We start from the raw sequence: 17,256 nt of genomic DNA, 5'->3' as shown, positions 1-17,256 counted from the left end.
CTAAGAGTCGAGATATAATATTAGCTTCTGTACTGTTTGATCCACAGGGTTAGTAATTAATTCTGTGATTGTAGGACCAGGTGAAGAGGAGTCGGAGACCCAGATTTTAGACTCCGATGATGCCAAGGACTCTACAAGAGAGAAGTTACCACAGGTGACTGAAGAGAAGCCAGAGAGAAGCAAGGACTCTACCATCCATACAGCCCATCAGTTTCTGATGGATGCTTCCCAGGTACGATACTCAACACGTCTCTCCTTGCAGAAACTGTTTTCATTGACCCAAGTTAATGAAGCTCTGTGAACACCAAGGTTTAGAATTACTTTGGATCGTACAATTCAGTACCTTGCTGTTCTTTAATAGTGGAATGAAAAGTAACACAAAACCAACTATTGTATATACAAATGAATGATGCCTTTAAAATGGAAATTCCTCCCTGTTCTTATGTGGGAATCCTCACTCCTTAAAAGAAACTTTCTGTTTTGCTGTCAAGAACTGCTTTGCTCAGATGAATCTACTGATAAAACATTCAAGTGGAGCAGAAAGCTATGGGGTATGTGTGACCATAAAAAGGGTTCGGAGTGATGAGAGGGCTATGCATCAGTGACTTTAATAATACTATTGCAGACAATAACTTCTCCTTTTCATTGCAACACGCTGCTTCCTCAAGGCTGATAACAGACATCCTAGAACTTTTGTTGGCCTTTTATGAACTTTACAATTCAAAGCATGCTGTCATAACCTAGAGAAATCCTGGAGTTTCACATAATAGCTGTGGAAACCACATTTTATCATAAAGTTATGAAATGGAGGTAGCTGGTGGTGTACGATGGTGTAGTCGATGAAGTAAAAACTAATATTGAGTTTCCATGCTTGTAATGTAGTATCCTGAGTACTAATTCTGATGGAGGTATTTTGGTCTTTCTGCACACACCACAGCTATGCCAGATATTTCTGCCTTAGTGCTAAACGTGATAGTCCTTTGGGAAAAGGCTACTGAATGCAAGTGTTTTGCTGTTGTCAGAAGAGATAGATGCTTCTTTTCAAATCGATAGGCAAACCCTGAAACAGGAGGGGGAGCTCTTGCAGCATCAGTTGAAGAGTAAAGGAGGAACATGAATGGGGTAAAGTGCAAGTTCTCATCTTTCAGAGAGAGAAAATCCCCTCCACGTACATTATTTCTCCCTTCCTTAAGCCTGAAGTGCGTGGTCAGAGAGACTGCTGCTGCTTCTGACATTATGAAAAGTTATTGGTACTGTTGGATTTGCATTTATAGGCTTATTTTTCTCAACCCGGTAAGCTTATGGATTACGCAGACCAGTAAGCTTAGGTGTCCTTTAACAGAACAACTTAGCATACAGTGGTTGATGCCAGGCCAAGAGGAAGTGTCATTTGATTCTTCCGAAGTGGTTTGAATTGAGGATGTTTTGAAAAAAAAACAACCTGTAATTCACTGAAGCAGTTTCAGTTTTGGAAGATAGTGCCCATGTAGTATGAAAAGGTTTGATTACGCTGTCATTAGATCCGATGTCTGTCAGGATAGTTCATTCCAGTTATTCTGAAGTTCTGTATTGGTTTATTTTCAGTGTTTATTACAACGTGCCTAGCTTTGTTTGTATGCTGATCGTGCCTGACGTAGGAATCAGCAGTTGTTTATTCTTCCTGTATATGGAAGCTAATCAATAGTGAAGATTTAGAATGGATTTTTCATTCAAGTTTTTCACTTAGGTGTTAGAACCGCCGCTTGCAACACCAGAGGGCCCGGGTTCGCAAGGGATAAAACTGCCGCTCTGCTACACTAGAGGGCTCGAATCCCGGGGGTTGGACTCGATGATCTCTAAGGTCCCTTCCAACTCGCACGATACTATGATACTATGATACGTATTTTTGTGTCTAAAGGAATAAGAGCAATACCTCTCTTACTGTTTTATAGTCCGATAAGATTTGGGGATCACCAGGTGTGTGAACTTATTTTACCATCTCATAAATCTCATAACTGTGTTTCCAGCACATTGTTAGAGATCCAGAAGAGTTGAGAAAGGAACTTGAAAGACAATTGGAAACCTGGCAAACACAGCAGTCTGGAAGTCCAGAGGAGGTTAGTGACCTCATTTCAGTGTAAATGCTTTCTTTAGAATCTTACACTGCATTCTTTTATTTTACTTACTGTTGAAACATTGAGGAAACCAAGCAGGTTGGAATGAAAATATTCTGAACCACATGGTTTAAGTGCTGGCTTTTGTTATGTTTAATGTAGTCGGAAAAAAATATATGCTATGCTGTATGCTATTTGCGAAAGTGACACTACTGATAATCATGATGGAGAACTTAACGACCTTTAGCATAGAATCATTTACATTGGAAAAGGCCTGTAATATCATCAAGTGCAGTCATTGCATAACACTACCAAGTCCGCTGTTGTGGTTTAACCCAGCAGGTAGTTGAGCACCACACAGTCATTCACTCACTCCGCCTTCCTCCCAGTGGGATAAGGAAGGGTTTCAAAAGGAAGAAGACACAAAGTAGAAGTCAGGGGTTGAGATAAAGCTGTTTACTAAGATAGAGAAAAGGAAAGGGATCATTATTATGACAGATAGATAGATATGAATTTATGTAATGAGTAATGCACATTGCTCACCACCCCATGACTGATGCCCAGCTAGCCTCCTGAGCAGCAGAAGAGGGTTGGATGAACTCCCATCCCCTACAAAACTCTGCATGATGTCACATGGTATGGAATATTCCTTTGGCCATTTTGAATCAGCTGTCTTCATTCTGTTCCCTCCCAGCCCTTCACAAGTATTAGCTGAGAAGTTGGAATGGCCTTGGCTTTGTACAGCACTGCTTACTTGTAACTATAAACATCGATGTTTTGTCAACATTGTTTTTCTTCTAGAACCAAAACATAGCATCACACCAGTCACTCTGAAGAAAACAATGCCATCTCAGCTGAGACTAAGACATCCACATCCAAACCATGTCCCTAAGCACCACATCCCCATGGCTTGCCTCACTGTAATACCAGCTACAAGATGGCAGCCACTGCAGGATTTTTCCATATTAACAGCAATGCTCAAGTTTCTGGAGGGAATAATCATTGCACATTGTGGTTTTGTAGCAGCAAGCAGCATTCTAAGTTGAATGCAGTTGGTCATCTTTACTTACAAGACACCCAAATAGCTTCAGCTGATAGTCACCTACTAACTCCTCCTTGGTTCATTGCTTGGTTTGTGCTTTTTGGTTTTGCATAATTCACTTTTATTTCTTTCTGTGATACGTGATGTTTTAGGAGAAGGAAGCAGCACAGTTGTGGCAGAGATATTTAGTCCTGACAGCTCCTCTATCACAGCAGCTTTGTGAACAGCTACGACTCATACTGGAACCCACTCAGGCAGCCAAGCTGAAGTAAGTTGGATCTTTCTGAGATTTCTTTCAACCCTTTGTTTTTTTGAGTGGGTGAGGTTAACTTAAGTACAGTTTTAGCTCAGTGTTGTTCCTGCTTTATGGCAGTTATTCCTGTTTGCGAATGTATTCATTTTATTTCTGTATCGGAACTTCAGGGTGGTTTTTGTTATAAAAAACAAGCATTTAAAGTACATATCCTGAGGATATCTCCTCTAGTCTTTTTGCTTCTGTACAGTGGTGATCAAACCGACTTAGGCCTCTGAAATGTTGTTGAGTCGTCTAAGGTTAAGAACTTAAGAGCACTGAACATCAATCTTGCATTAGAAGTGTGTGTTGCTTTTTTTAATCTATACCTAAATATGGATATTGAGAAATATTTACTCACCAAAAATTAATGTAGAATATTGTGTTTTGCTGCATAGGTCAGGATCTCTGGAATGAGATATTTACTTTTAAGTCCCATAACTATGCCTTTTTCTTTCTTGACTTTCAGAGGAGACTACAGAACAGGGAAAAGACTGAACATGCGCAAAGTGATCCCATATATTGCCAGTCAGTTCCGAAAAGATAAGATCTGGTTGCGAAGAACCAAGCCTAGTAAACGACAGTACCAGATTTGCTTGGCCATTGATGATTCCTCTAGTATGATAGACAATCACTCCAAACAGGTAAAAACAAAACCTCGGAAGGATTACAAGGGAACTGTTCTTGGCTGATGCGCTGTTTGACACAGAAGCGGTGGCTATTGGGAAGCCCAGTTTTGGTGGTTTTAGGGCAGTTATTTTCTTGGTCCATGGGCTTGAGCCCTTGTGATTTCATGCCTAAGAGATTTGTTGCTAAAAGGCTGGTGGCTGTTCACCAACAGAAAGAAGTACTAAATTTATTAGACAAAAGGTCTTTGCATCCGCTCAAAAATTATTGTTGTTCCTTACAGAATGCTGGGTTTATCTAGCTGTGCAGCATTAAGTATTAGTTCATGACAGATCTCTTGTAGATCTTTATGAAACACGCACATCTCCTTCAAAACAGTTATTTCAGTATTTATTTCAATAGGCTGCCTGAAGTGGTGTTGCTGTCTCAATCAACCAGCAGAAATCCTCAGATAGAACTGGTGTATTTTTATGGCACTGACTCTCTCAAATCTGTAATGGGAAAAACGATAGGCAGCCTCTTCATTTGTTTTACTAGATGGTGACAAATGTTTTTTTTTTCAGTATCTGAAGGAGAGCTACAGAAAAGAAGGGCTCTTTAACAGGGTCTGTGGCGATAGAACAAGGGGGGTGGTATCAAAGTAAAAGAGGGAAGATTTAGATTGGATAAAAGAAAGACTTTTTTTCTACAATAAGAGTGATGAGGCACTGGAACAGCTTGCCTAGAGATGTGGTGGATGTCCCATCCCTGGAGACATTCAAGGTGAGGCTGGATCAGGCCCTGGGCAACCTGATGTAGCTGTGATGTCCCTGTTCCTTGCAGGGGAGCCGGCCTACATGGCTTTCAGAGGTCCCTTCCAAATCACGAGTTCTATGATTCTGTGAATTTCAGTAACATTCTGTGTTTTGAATACTGAACTGTGAGGAAAAGGTTGGAATATCCCATCTTTTAACTTTTTTACAAAATTGAATAGCTTGCATATGAATCCCTGGCAGTCATTGGGAATGCGCTGACTCTTCTAGAAGTGGGACAAATTGCTGTGTGTAGGTGAGTTTATTTTTAAAGTTGTTTCTTCCCTTTAAGATTTCAGAGGGGAACGCGAGTACAGATTTATTGCTTGTTTGTTTATTATTTCCCAAAGCTTTGGAGAAACTGTGCAGCTGCTGCACCCCTTCCATGAACAGTTCAGTGACCAATCAGGGACGCGGATACTGCGCCTTTGCAAGTTTCAGCAGAAGAAAACCAAAATAGCCCAGGTACACAAGAATGCCTCCATGGCACCGGGTTTGCGCAAAAGAAGCATCATCTGCTTGGTGCTTTTGTGATCACTTTGTGATTTGTTTTGGTTGTTTATACTGGAGTGTGTGATAACTCGCTGGCTAACAAAATGACCACAGGAAGGATCTTTTTTGTTCCCACTTTCTGTTCTGATTCATATCACTCCTGAGCATTCATCTTCCTCTGTTTGTGTTTGGTCTCAACCTTTTTCAGGTATAAGCTATTAATCTTACTCTTATCTGTGGCCCAGTGGTGAACCCCATCAAAGTCTATGGAAGTTCAAGAGCCTTTCATGTCATGAATTTCATTTTAGGAATAGGAAGAAACTTTTCTTGCCAGCCTGAGTGTTTGTCAGACTGGGCTGTTCCTTCCTGAAAAGAACTTTCTATGGTATTAGTTTCTGGACATCAGCAAAGTATTCTGTTTTTTAGCAAGGTATTTGCGTTCTTACCATTCCAAACTCAAATGAGATGTTCGATACATGGAAAAGGGGAGACCAAAATAGCTCGAATATAGTTTTACAAATGGCAAAATTGGGCTGTATTTGACAGTTGATGTCTTTTTAATGAAGCGTATGTAATTTAGATACCTTTGTTGCCAATCAAAGTCAAAGAGATAGTGTATTTTTTAATAACATAATTAATCACTTGAACAATTGACTGAAGTTTTTGTGGCCTTATCAGAATTGGTAATTTTTAAATCCAGGTAGAAGTGCTCTCTGAAAGATTCCCTAGTTCAAAAGTACACATCAGATCTGAACTTGAGTTAATACAAGTAAATGCCAAGAAATGAGTCTGTGTAGGTGGCCAAGCTAAACTATTTTGGCATTTAAAATACAGAAATATATTATTATTTAAAAATGCTACATTATGCTTATCATTTTATGATAAGGTCATTTGATCATCATCTTTTGTTTCCTTTGCAGTTTCTGGAATCATCAGCAAGTATGTTTGCTGCAGCACAGCAGCTGGCTCAAAATATGAATCCAGGTGAGCCTGTTTTCTGACCGTGCTTGTTGCTGTGTCAGCAGAATGCTCACTACTGTCCTGAAGTAACAGCTTGCTGGCATGAGGCAGGGATATCTCTTCAGTCTGTTCAGTTTCATCCAAAAGCAATTCCTTTGTGATGTGAGAACAATGGGGAAATGTGTTTCAAAACCAGTTCTTGTCCAAAATGAAACACTAGTGTAGATACACCTATAGGTACCCTATTTTAGAGTAGTTTTGTACTCCTTCCACTAAATTGCAGCAGCTGCTACTATACGTAGATAAGTGACCTAGTGGCAGCCAGTGTTCAACTCTTAAGCACCTACCAGGCAGAAAGATGATGTTGAGGCTCAGTTTGTTGGGTATTTTCTGTGCCTTTCATTTTTGTTTATGGTACTGATGGACTGGCTTTTACCCCAGTTCTCGGTGGATTTACACAGAGGGGAAAAAACTCCTTTCTTGACCTACTTATAAGCGGCTTAATGTTATATCACAGATTTCTATTTGATAAAGATTTAAATTCCATAAGAAAACTGAGCGGTTTTCCCACTATACCCGCAGAACTAGCAACAAAGCAGTCTGTTTCCCTTTTAAATGGCTTACCTTTAACTGGCTGGAATTTAAAATGTTCTTTGTGCTCAGAAACTGCGCAGCTGCTTTTGATCGTCTCTGATGGAAGAGGCCTTTTCTTGGAAGGCAAGGAACGAGTGACAGCAGCAGTTCAAGCAGCTCAGAATGCCAACATCTTCGTTATTTTCGTAGTGTTGGACAATCCTAATTCCCGGGTAAGTGTGTGAACACGGGAGAAGTAATCAAGTGATGTGAGCGAGAAGTGAAACAGATCTGTGTTATCTTTTGCAGAGGTCAAACATATTTAGACCAATTACACTTCTCCTGTCCTCTAGGATTTCTCCCAAGTGTGCTGTTCATCCTCTTTTGTATTAAAAAAAGAAAGGTCAGCTTCCATATCACAGAGTCGAGATAGAAACTGCCATCTTCATGGTTGTAGATTTTCTTCACCACAGAAGTAACCGGCAGGCTGATAGAATTTCAGAGATGGTTTGTTCTACCTCAGGTTTGGTTCAGCATGATCACTTCTGACAGCAGTCTCCACTTGGTATCAGAGCTGGAGCCAGAATGAGATTAAACGTCAGACAGACAAGAGTAATGAGAACTGTGCCTGAATTGAGAAAGCTGGACTCCATATTCAATATGTAGTAGGAAATATGTGGTTTAGATTTCTTTGGCTGGGAAGCTGAAATACCAGCAAGCTCTTCAGGGAAGCTCTGTGATGTGAGCAAACTTGAACTTTACATTGAATTATGTGGTGAAGATTCGAATTTTGTAGTTAGTTTCCTACTTAGACTTCTCCATTTTTACATAGGAAACTCATTTGCTCTATTTATTGTTGAAAAAGAAGTTCTTTTTCTAATAAGCAATTACAATGCTCTGATTAATCCTAGTTATGATGGCAAGCTGGAATTTTGAGCAGTGAAATGCATTTTTCACAAGGTTTGTTATTAATTTTCTGAACTGCTACACTGAGCAACTAAGAAGCTCCTATACAAGAAGCACAGCTGGAATTCAACCTGATAAAAACACTCAGCTGCTCTGTGTTAAGCTTTTGATTTTATCTACCATTTAACATAGCTTTCAATCTTTAAAACTTTAACGTTTAATTTTGGAGAGGTGAAATCATCTCATTTTTCAAATATTTATAAAGAATTGACATAACTACTAACCTACATGCATTGTTTTTTTCAACAGGATTCCATCCTGGACATTAAAGTACCTATATTCAGAGGACCTGGAGAACTGCCCGAAATCAGATCTTACATGGAAGAATTTCCATTCCCGTTCTACATGATCCTTAGAGATGTGAACGCTCTTCCAGAAACTCTCAGTGACGCACTCAGGCAGTGGTTTGAACTGGTGACTGCCTCAGACACTTTGTAGACAAAGCAAATACCTTACTGCTGCTAAACTGCTGAAATACATGGAACGGCATTTGGTTGGAGAGCTCCTGCCATCTCTTCAGCCAGGATTAAGGCACAAGAGAAGAGCTGCCCTCTGGCAGTCAGCCTAAGAACAGCATGCTTCGGGTGTATTCTCGCACTGTTGGCCAGAGGTTACTCAGCGGTTCTTCCTTCATTGGTTGTTATTCCCTAAATCATGTAAAACTTCTTTCGGTTTCTTTTGTAATAATTTAATACTTAAAAGAAAAACTGCATTTACGGTGTTCACGGAGGTAGAATAATTCCTACCGTTATCTGTTGCAATAAGAAACACCAGTCTTGCTTCTTGGAAGGCATTTCTGTATGAGAAGTACTTGAGCCGCCTCACAAAAAGGGCTCTTCAGCTTTGTGGTGCGGCTCTCTGGGAGGCGGGCAGAGGAGGAATGGGGAAAGCAGGTGGTTTTAAACAACCAAAAAAACCCAACCATAAAAAAGTACTTGAATACTTGACGACGTTCTGCGGTTAAAAAAAAGCCTGTGTAGCTATTGCTGACTTTTGTCTTGATGATATCAACAGGGAGGTCTTTGGGTAACATCATATGGTAATCCCTGTGTTACCAGGTTACACTGTGAAGTCTGCCCCTGTGTCCAAGAGGCGGACATTGAGGGTGTATTCATTAATCAGACGTCTTCAAGCATGGACGTGGTTTTTGTTGCAGAAGCTATGCATCTTATACAGTCTGTACTAATAAAAAGGTACCACTTTGTAGTCATCAGGTCTGCCCTGCCCTTTCTCTTGAGCAACGCTAGAATGAATTACCGAAATTAGCCACATGGAAATAGCAATGCATAAGCCTTGAGCTTTCGTACAGAGCTGCACTCCTCCACCCGTGCTCCTGTAGACGATAAGCCGCCGGCGGCTCAGGGGCGGCTCCGGGGAGGGACGCGGCGGCGCAGCAAATGGCGGCCTCTGTGCCCCGCCCGCCGGGCCGGGAGAGGCGGAGCCGTGCATCATGGCTGCCAGCCGCCTGCCGCCCAGCGCCCTCACCCTGCGGCAGGTACGAGCGGGCGGCTCGGGCCTCCCCTCGCCCGCTTGGAACCAGCCGGCACGGGGGGCCGAGCCTCGCTGCGAGCTGGGCTGGGGGGTTGGCTGCCTCCGGGCCGCAGTGTGAGCTCTACGCTTCCGCGGCGGCCGCTGGGGGCCTGGTGGGGTGTTGAGGAGTTTAAACGTATTTGCGCGTCCGTGCCGCGGGGACGTGGTTCGTGCCGCTTAATGTGCAGTTTGTTGTTTTCCCCCGAGCTATAGGGCTAAGGGCAGTCTGTTTGGAAGTTGGTTTTGCAGTGGGAAACCTATAGAGAAGGCAAAGCCCTGTGCTGGAAGCAGATGGCAGCAGCGAGGTGCGGGAAAAGGACCTGGGATTGTTGGTCGGTTGAACGCGAGCCAGCAGTGTGCCCAGGTGGCCAAGAAGGCCAACAGCAGCCTGGCTTGTATCAGAAATGGTGCGGCAGCTGGAGCAGGGAAGTGATCGTTCCTCTGTACTCAGCTCCGGTGAGGCCGCACCTCAAGTACTGTGTTCATTGTTGGGCCCCTCCTTACAAGACAGATGTCGAGGCCCTGGAGTGTGCCCAGAGAAGGGTAATGAAGCTGTGAGGGCTCTGCCTGCAAACACCGTAATGAGTTTGGCTTGTTTGTTTGTATGAAGTGTAAGCTTCTTTGGTGCCAAAGCAAAGTTAGATACTTTAAAAGGAGGACGGGGAGCTTTGCATTGATCTCAGGGCAGTGCAGGGCCGTTGGCACAGGGCTGCAGGCTGACCTCTATTCTGCAGTTCCTGAGGCGGCAGCAGGTGCTGCAGCTGTACAGGAGGATCCTGAGGGCCATAAGGGACGTCCCTGCTGAGGCAGACCGCCGCCATCTGCAGGAGTGGGCCCGGGAGGAGTTCCGGAGGAATAAAGATGCTACAGAAGAGGTGAGGAGTGGGAGCTGGCAGTCCCCTGCCATGAGCTGTGCTCCACGTTGTGCTGTGGTTTTGTTTGCAAGCATCACAACCGGGCTTGCAGGAGTGTGTAAGCATCCTTCTGTTCCTTGGTGTTGGTGTTCTTTTTAATCTAAGATTTCAAGTGTAAGCTAAACCAAGTATAACTAGACAGCTATGTATGTGAGCAGAAATTGTGGACACTTCTTGTGTGCCTTTCGTCCTCTGCTTGCTTTCTTTTTCTAACCAACACTTGAGGAATTGCTGGCTGAATTCTACAAAGCCTAACAGTACTAAGGTAAATGTAACGCTGATGGCAATACCGCTCATTTTGATTAATTATGCAATTTTTTTTTAACTATGTCAGTGACTGTAGTGTTAGTTGACATGCCATAAGGTGCTGCAGATACTGCAGTGCGTTAAAGTCTTTGCAGTCGTGTAAAGCCATTTTTGTTTTCCAGGATGCAATCCGGATGATGATTACTCAAGGCCAAATGCAGCTGCGGGAACTTCAGAGAGCACTGAAGTTGGCCAAGTCCTGAGCACGGTTTTGCTGACAGCTGGACTTTCATCTGCTGCAAATTAAGCACAGCGTTGTTTTTGTCTGGAATGTGGTTATATTAGCAGCCTTTGGTGATGTCCTGGTAATGCTTGAAGGCAGATCTACCACAGTGGGTTTGGATTGTTTTTTTCCCCTTCCTTTTTGGCTTGGTTACTCTCGCTTGTGGAAATCACTTGGACACAAAAGACCTTAAAGAACTGACTGGATGATGTAGCACGGCCTTTAGGAAAAGCAGAAAACCCCGCAAAATTACAACAGTGGTGTTTTGTCAGAGAGATGGAAGATAAATAGAAACCAGCTTATTTTGTCTGTCTCCTGCTGTGGTACTTCTGCTTGGTAACATTTGTGGTGGTAGCAGCCTTTTCAGTGCCAGGGGTTTTCTTTTTTCCTACATGAAGAGAACTGAAGCATGTTGGTTTAGACACGTTTATGGTTATTAAACCAAACATGGTAAAATAATGTTTCATCATACGCCTTTTTTTTCCCCCCAATTCTTTCTTTTTTCTGAAAGTTACTGTGTTCTTTAAACTGTATTTGACAAAAGATATGGCTCTGGCAACCAGGTGAGACTGTTGGGAGTTGTACAGTCAGAAGCCTTTCAGCTTGTGAATCAGTCAGTGAAAGATAGGGGTTTCTAAATATTTTGCTAAAAATCTGTATTTTGTTAATACTTTCTGGTAGAATGGCAGGGCTGCCACCTTCACCCGCTGTATCAGGCTGCCCGGAGCTCCATCCAACTTGGCCTTCAACACCTCCAGGGATGGGGCATCCACAGCTTCTCTGAGTAGCCTGTGGCAGCACCACACCACCCTCTGAAGGTGCCTCCAGAGATTGGGCAGCCACATTCTCATTGCAGACATTATAGTTTTGGTTCTCTACAGCTGATATTTAGTGGGAGAAAAAAAAAGCAACAAGTGAAAATGAGCTTTTACTTTGTGGTATCCTTAACTCCCTCCTGCAGTCCTTGTCATTAACACGACAGCTTTACTGAGACAAGAGACATAGGGAGCCCATCTTACTGCTTCTAGACAGTTCTTTTGTGCTGTTCTGCTCTCTGAAATAACTCACCAAGCCACTGTTCCCAGGTGTAAACACAAGTTTCATTCAGAAAAACAAGTCCTTTTTGCTAGCTTAGTCTGTAAAAAGGACTGTGCTGCAAGAGCCAGTAGAGACCAACAGCCTTTGACAGCATGTTCTTTTAATGCTGTGCTTCAACAAATAAACCATGTGGAAAACAGAAAAGAGTAAATGACACCATCTGTATTGTTTGTTCTGTTAGGGAAAAAAAAAAACTCACAAGGACATCCTGCAATCTCACAGGTCAGCCCTTAGAAGTATGATTTTCAGATTATTAAAGCATTACAGGTCAAGGTTCCAAAGTCATTTGCCAGCACAAGGTTGTGGTTCTGCCATGAGGACAATCCGTAGTGTCGTGTTCTTGTCCCAGCTGTAGGTGAAGTGGCTGATGGTGTTGTCTGCATCCCTAATGTTGCCTGGAGAAAACTGGGTGTTTAAGAACTTCAGGCATCTTCTGGCTTCCAGGCTTTACAGGCACAAAGGCTCAGAACTGGAAGTCCAGTTTTCTGCCTCTGATTCAGGTGAGGGGACTTGGCTTTCTCTTGACAGAAAACGCTGCCACGCAGGAATTCTGAGCAACGTTTATTTTAATGACTTGGCAAAACAGTCACTTTATCAAGGTGATATCAAACTTAAATAGCATGCTTCTGCATTTCTACAGTAGCTTAAACAAAACTGTAAACATACAAAAGTGTCTAGATGACTATGGAAGTCAGAGTGATCCAACTAGTGTTTCCATAACGCGTGTACACATTTTCTTTTCTTGATAGTGCATTAAGAGGAAGTTTTTCAAAATATTGTTGTATAATACAGTTGGTTTTTTTTGCTTTATACATCTGCTAAGAAGACAAAAAGCTTAATTTGTTAACGCTATCTTCAATACTGTATTTTGTATTGTTTTTAGGGTTCCACAGTATAGAAAAAAATACTTCTTTTTTTCTTGGCCTAACAGTACCACCTTGTTTCAGAACTGGTTTTGTACAATAGTTCCACCGTGATATACTCAGTAAATGTAACTCATATCAAGAAAGGCTGATGGAGCCTTCCCAGAGGCAAAGGGAAGAAACTCCATAGCGGTGCAGGTATGAGTTTATGGTGTCTCTAGTTTAAGCAACACGTAGCATACCAGCACTCGGATACAGATGATGATGAATTTAGGTGTTACTGTTGAATCTAACCAATTGAAAATGACTCTCTGTGAATTAAAAGTGGAAGGCCATCAGCTTGGCCAAAAGCAAATTTGTTCTTTTTGTTGTTGCTGACGCAAAACATCCATAAAATTTAAAAACACTGTTGAGTTCTGTTTTGTGGAACTGCGTGATATCAGTCCTGCGACCTGCAGATCCACCAGGGCTCAGCTTTAGAGATACGAGGGGAAGAACAGAGCAGAATCATTCAAAGGAACAAGGGCAGAAAGTCCTGACAAAGCCTGTGGGAGAAAATCCTGACCCTTCAGAAAAGAAACATCTGCATGCAGGGAGCCAAGCTTTCACCTCTCTAGATAAAGGACATCTTTCAGACTTCTTCAGTATTAGTATAGAATTCAGCCATTTGCTGCTTGAAGGTAAAGAGATTTCTGTAACAATTACGCATTAAAGTACAGTGTAGTTATCTGTCATCCATGCCCTAAACAAAACTCCTCCATCAGATTACTGGACATGGCCCCAGCAACAGTGTAACCAACCACAGGGAGCTCCGCCAGTATGATACCACTAGAACAGCCTATTCTAGCATTTGTTTTAATAATGTAAACCAAAAGAAAAGCAATGTGGCAATAGAAGCCTACCTAACAGGACAAACTCACCTTGATGTCTCACACAAAAGGAGCTTTGCCTCTCCCAGCAGGAAACCTGCATCATTCCCCAGCGTTACACTTATAATGTGAGTTGATTCTGTAGCATCTCTCTAAAGGCCCTGGGAAGCATCTGCAGTAGTATCGATAGCCCTTCATCACTGAGGAATCACTTCATCACTTCTGACCAAGTCGAAAGCTCTCAACCTCCTGGATTTATTTTAGTATCAGTACCACATTTACGTGTGGCACATAGTGGAACCCAGCCACATATGACCTATGTGGAAATAAGAAAATTCCCTTTTCTGAAATTTTGGTTTTCAATGCGATTTGTTTCCAAGCAGCACCTGAAAATCGAGAGTGTGATAATTAACAAACTCTTGGGAAATAACAAAGAAAGGATCCCATTTGCAGCATCTCAGTGTCACTGGTGTGGTCTGAGTATGAAGTCTCCTTGGTTCTGGAGTTTTCCAAAGTTACTTCCCAAAAAAGAGTATTTTGCTTGGATGTTTCAGGCACTACAAATATGTACCAATATGTATTGATACTCCAGATTCCTGTGCAGGTTCCAAAATGAGTCCTGCTGCTTGACTTGGCCTGCATGGTGAATGCTAGCTTTCTTTCTGCACCTTAGTCCTTAATTTACTGAGCTCCTCTTCCAAGCTTTTGATATGTTCCTTAAGCGCAGCTTTGTCCTGCTGTGCTTTCTGATTAGCTTGGCACCTGGCTTCTTCAATCTTCCGTTCGTACCACTTCTCCATCTGAGTGGAAACAGCCTCAAAGAAGTACTGAGTAATCTCCAGTGCCTGTGAGGTGTCTCTGAGCGCAGGGCCCGGTGACTGGCCTACAGGCAGAGTGGAGTGCTGCTGCTCCTGGCTCTGGGGTGCCCCCCCGTGGTGCAGAGCTTTGTGCCTCGACTGCCCGCTCTTGCTGGATTTCTTTGTCTGAGTTCCTTTGTTGAGGAAGTAGCAGCTCTGTGGTTCCATCTTTGCAGGTTCAGTCAAGGGCTGCATAGCAGCTTGAACCCGAACGTGTCTTGACTTGGACCCCAAAAGTTCAGAGGAGGGCAGCTCCTGCTGGAACCGGTGGAACGTGCTGGCACTAACGGCTTTGTCCTTTGGCCTGACATCTTGAGCAGGGACTGAAGATTGTACCGGTCCAGAAACGACTAACTGTTGCTCTGCACCTATGGAACAAAAATGTATATTTAGAAAAGCTCCGAGCACTTATTTTTGCATTCCTTGTATCATGAAGTGTCTTGTGCAATTTCCCATGCATCACACTATGTGTACATTGTAGAGGCTTGTATTAGTTCATATTATTCTATTGCCTGACCATGAAGAGAAAAGAGACTTAGAGGGGCACTGTGCAGACTGCCACCAATCAAAGGTCTTCACAAAAGGACACATAACAAAGGTTCCTACAGTAGTACGTGTCTACCATTGTTTATCAATCCCATCCTTCTTCTACAAGACTTGATATCCTGCAAGTTTTGCAAAGATAACAACTGATGCTGCTCATGTCAGTTCTGCTGCAAGATTTCTACAGTCCTCTGCCTTTCTCATCTAGTAGGGTATCGATATCCATGTCTGTGCTCTTTAGGTAATGTTTTGGGGGGTATATACCATGTATTTTACAGAAATTGTCCTTGGCTTTGGAGACCTGAGCTGGATCTGTGTTCTTCCTGTTTCTTTTTTCCTCAGAAGCTTCCCTGACCAGAGAAGTTGTTTGAACCAAGGAGTTCCAGATCCTCAGGTGGTCACGATCCCAGAATGGATGTAATGTTCTCAGCTAAGGTATTTTTTTCCAGTTCTATAATGAACTAGCAATTAAAAAGTAGAAAAAGCATAAGATTTGTTCTATAGCCCTGTCGTTTATATTTTAACAAGGGAAGTGTGTATTCCAGTTTCACATCCTTGGATCCTACCGTTACTGGATCCATACATCTGAAAAGCACTAAATGCAATACACTGCATTTAGAATGGGAATAACTCTGAAGGGAAAGTTAGAGAAATTTAAGTAGATAACATTATTCGGAGCATAAAAGGTCTTGGTTTCAAACACACAGTGGCAGCACTAGGAAGAGTCAGTGTAATTCCACACAACCATATCTTAAAATATTCCCAGTGGCTGCCTTCAAGTGTATTCTATTCCCAAAACACTCTGCATATAGATAGGAGAAAGCACACAGAATTAATATCTTTGGTAGTAGTCACAGAATGGCCTGGATTGAAAAGGACCTCAATGATCATCCAGTTTCAACCCCCTTGCTGTGGGCAGAGTCACCAGCCACCAGACCAGGCTACTCAGAGCCACATCCAGCCTGGCCTTGAATGCCTCCAGGGATGGGGCATCCACAGCCTCCTTGGGCAACCTGTTCCAGTGCGTCACCACCCTCTGAGTGAAAAACTCTCCTGATGTGTAACCTGAACCTCCCCTGTCTTAGTTTAAAACCATTCCCCCTAGTCCTATCACTATCCACCCCTGTAAACAGCCATTCCCCTCCTGTTTATATGTTCCCTTCAAGTACTAGAAGGCCACAGTGAGGTCTCCCCAGAGCCTTATTTTCTCCAAGCTAAAGTGGCCATCTTAGTGGCCCTCTGGATTCACTCCAAGAGCTCTGTACTGGGAGCCCCAGGTCTAGATGCAGTACTGCAGATGGGGCCTCACAAGAGCCAAATAGAGGGGGCCAATCACCTCCCTCTCCCTGCTGACCACCCCTTTTTTAATGCAGCCCGGGATATAGTCAGATAATAAAAGGATCCCTCAGTTAAATACCTCACCTGTGAATAACTATGATACCTAAGTACCTGACAAGGTTGTACCTGAGGTGCCATCTTGTTGAATGCAGAATTGCTGTCCAAAGCTCTGCTCTGGCACTGGGACTCTGCTCCTTCCCCCGTCTTCCAAGAGACTGTTTGGGAGCGCCATGTAGGAGTGCTGGTGGGAGCCCTCAGCTGGCAGGAGGGGCTGGGTGGCTCTGCAGTCCTTGGCACTGTGGGGGTTGTTCTCAGTGTCCAGTGTCTCGGTCAGAGACTCGCATGTGGACAGAGTTGATTTTGGTCTTGATGACCTGGAATCTCCAGAAAGCTTGAGTTCCAGATTCTGAATCTTCAGCATGCACCAAGTCTTCAGCTCATCAACCAAAGAAATCTATGAGGAAGAGAAGACATACACTGGGTGATCCTGTGATTCTCAGACTGCTAAGAACATGCAGCAAAGACAAAGAGAACCTAGTCTGTTATCGCTGGCCTTAGACTCCTTGGGAAGCTTTGCATTCTGCCACGGGGAGTAATTAGAGGGCTGCAAATCAGGAAAGATGAGAAGCTACGCATTTGCTAATGAAAGGCACCTCTTTAATCCAAGATACCACCTTTCAGAGTTGCATTTAAAGAAGCCCATTCAAATACAAGGCCTCTGGTCAAGACTGACCTGTTTAATCACAAAGGTGCCCTTCTAAGTGCAAGCACCATCACATGCTCAGAGCTGCCATTTTTCTAAGAGTGAAATTCAAATTAGACACTTCAAGGACACAGCGTTATACCAACCTCTGCTCTTCAGTCATTTGGTGATAAAGG

The 17,256-nt window shown here is 43.0% G+C and overlaps 3 protein-coding genes across 8 annotated transcripts in view; 2 read left to right on the top strand and 1 right to left on the bottom strand.

The window, feature by feature from the left end:
- Positions 1-9,047, top strand: part of MDN1 (midasin AAA ATPase 1) — an 86,407-nt gene extending 77,360 nt beyond the window's left edge. For all 3 annotated transcript variants that reach the window (XM_072331399.1, XM_072331400.1, XM_072331398.1), the window contains exons 94-102: positions 75-232; positions 2,007-2,096; positions 3,288-3,403; positions 3,897-4,071; positions 5,028-5,101; positions 5,196-5,310; positions 6,258-6,321; positions 6,961-7,103; positions 8,086-9,047. In XM_072331399.1, coding sequence (XP_072187500.1) covers positions 75-232; positions 2,007-2,096; positions 3,288-3,403; positions 3,897-4,071; positions 5,028-5,101; positions 5,196-5,310; positions 6,258-6,321; positions 6,961-7,103; positions 8,086-8,274 — 1,124 coding nt within the window. In that variant the 3' untranslated portion in view covers positions 8,275-9,047. The remainder of the gene's footprint in view (positions 1-74; positions 233-2,006; positions 2,097-3,287; positions 3,404-3,896; positions 4,072-5,027; positions 5,102-5,195; positions 5,311-6,257; positions 6,322-6,960; positions 7,104-8,085) is intronic.
- Positions 9,048-9,270: 223 nt separating this feature from the next.
- Positions 9,271-12,475, top strand: LYRM2 (LYR motif containing 2). Its single transcript, XM_072332713.1, has 3 exons — positions 9,271-9,331; positions 10,101-10,241; positions 10,709-12,475. Exons 1-3 carry the CDS (start codon positions 9,287-9,289, stop codon positions 10,787-10,789), a joined length of 267 nt encoding a protein of 88 aa, XP_072188814.1. The 5' UTR covers positions 9,271-9,286; the 3' UTR covers positions 10,790-12,475.
- ANKRD6 (ankyrin repeat domain 6) overlaps positions 12,458-17,256 on the bottom strand; it is a 100,622-nt gene continuing 95,823 nt past the window's right edge. For 2 of the 4 annotated variants that reach the window (XM_072332710.1, XM_072332712.1), the window contains 2 exons: positions 16,504-16,831; positions 12,458-14,864 (listed from right to left, as the gene is read on the bottom strand). In XM_072332710.1, coding sequence (XP_072188811.1) covers positions 14,290-14,864; positions 16,504-16,831 — 903 coding nt within the window. In that variant the 3' untranslated portion in view covers positions 12,458-14,289. The remainder of the gene's footprint in view (positions 14,865-16,503; positions 16,832-17,256) is intronic. The other 2 variants (XM_072332709.1, XM_072332711.1) reach the window with 1 other exon arrangement.

Source organism: Excalfactoria chinensis, chromosome 3, assembly GCF_039878825.1.
Source record: "Excalfactoria chinensis isolate bCotChi1 chromosome 3, bCotChi1.hap2, whole genome shotgun sequence".
Taxonomy (NCBI): domain Eukaryota; kingdom Metazoa; phylum Chordata; class Aves; order Galliformes; family Phasianidae; genus Excalfactoria; species Excalfactoria chinensis.
Note: the sequence above shows the minus strand (reverse complement) of the source record. Positions and strands in the feature narration are given on the sequence as shown.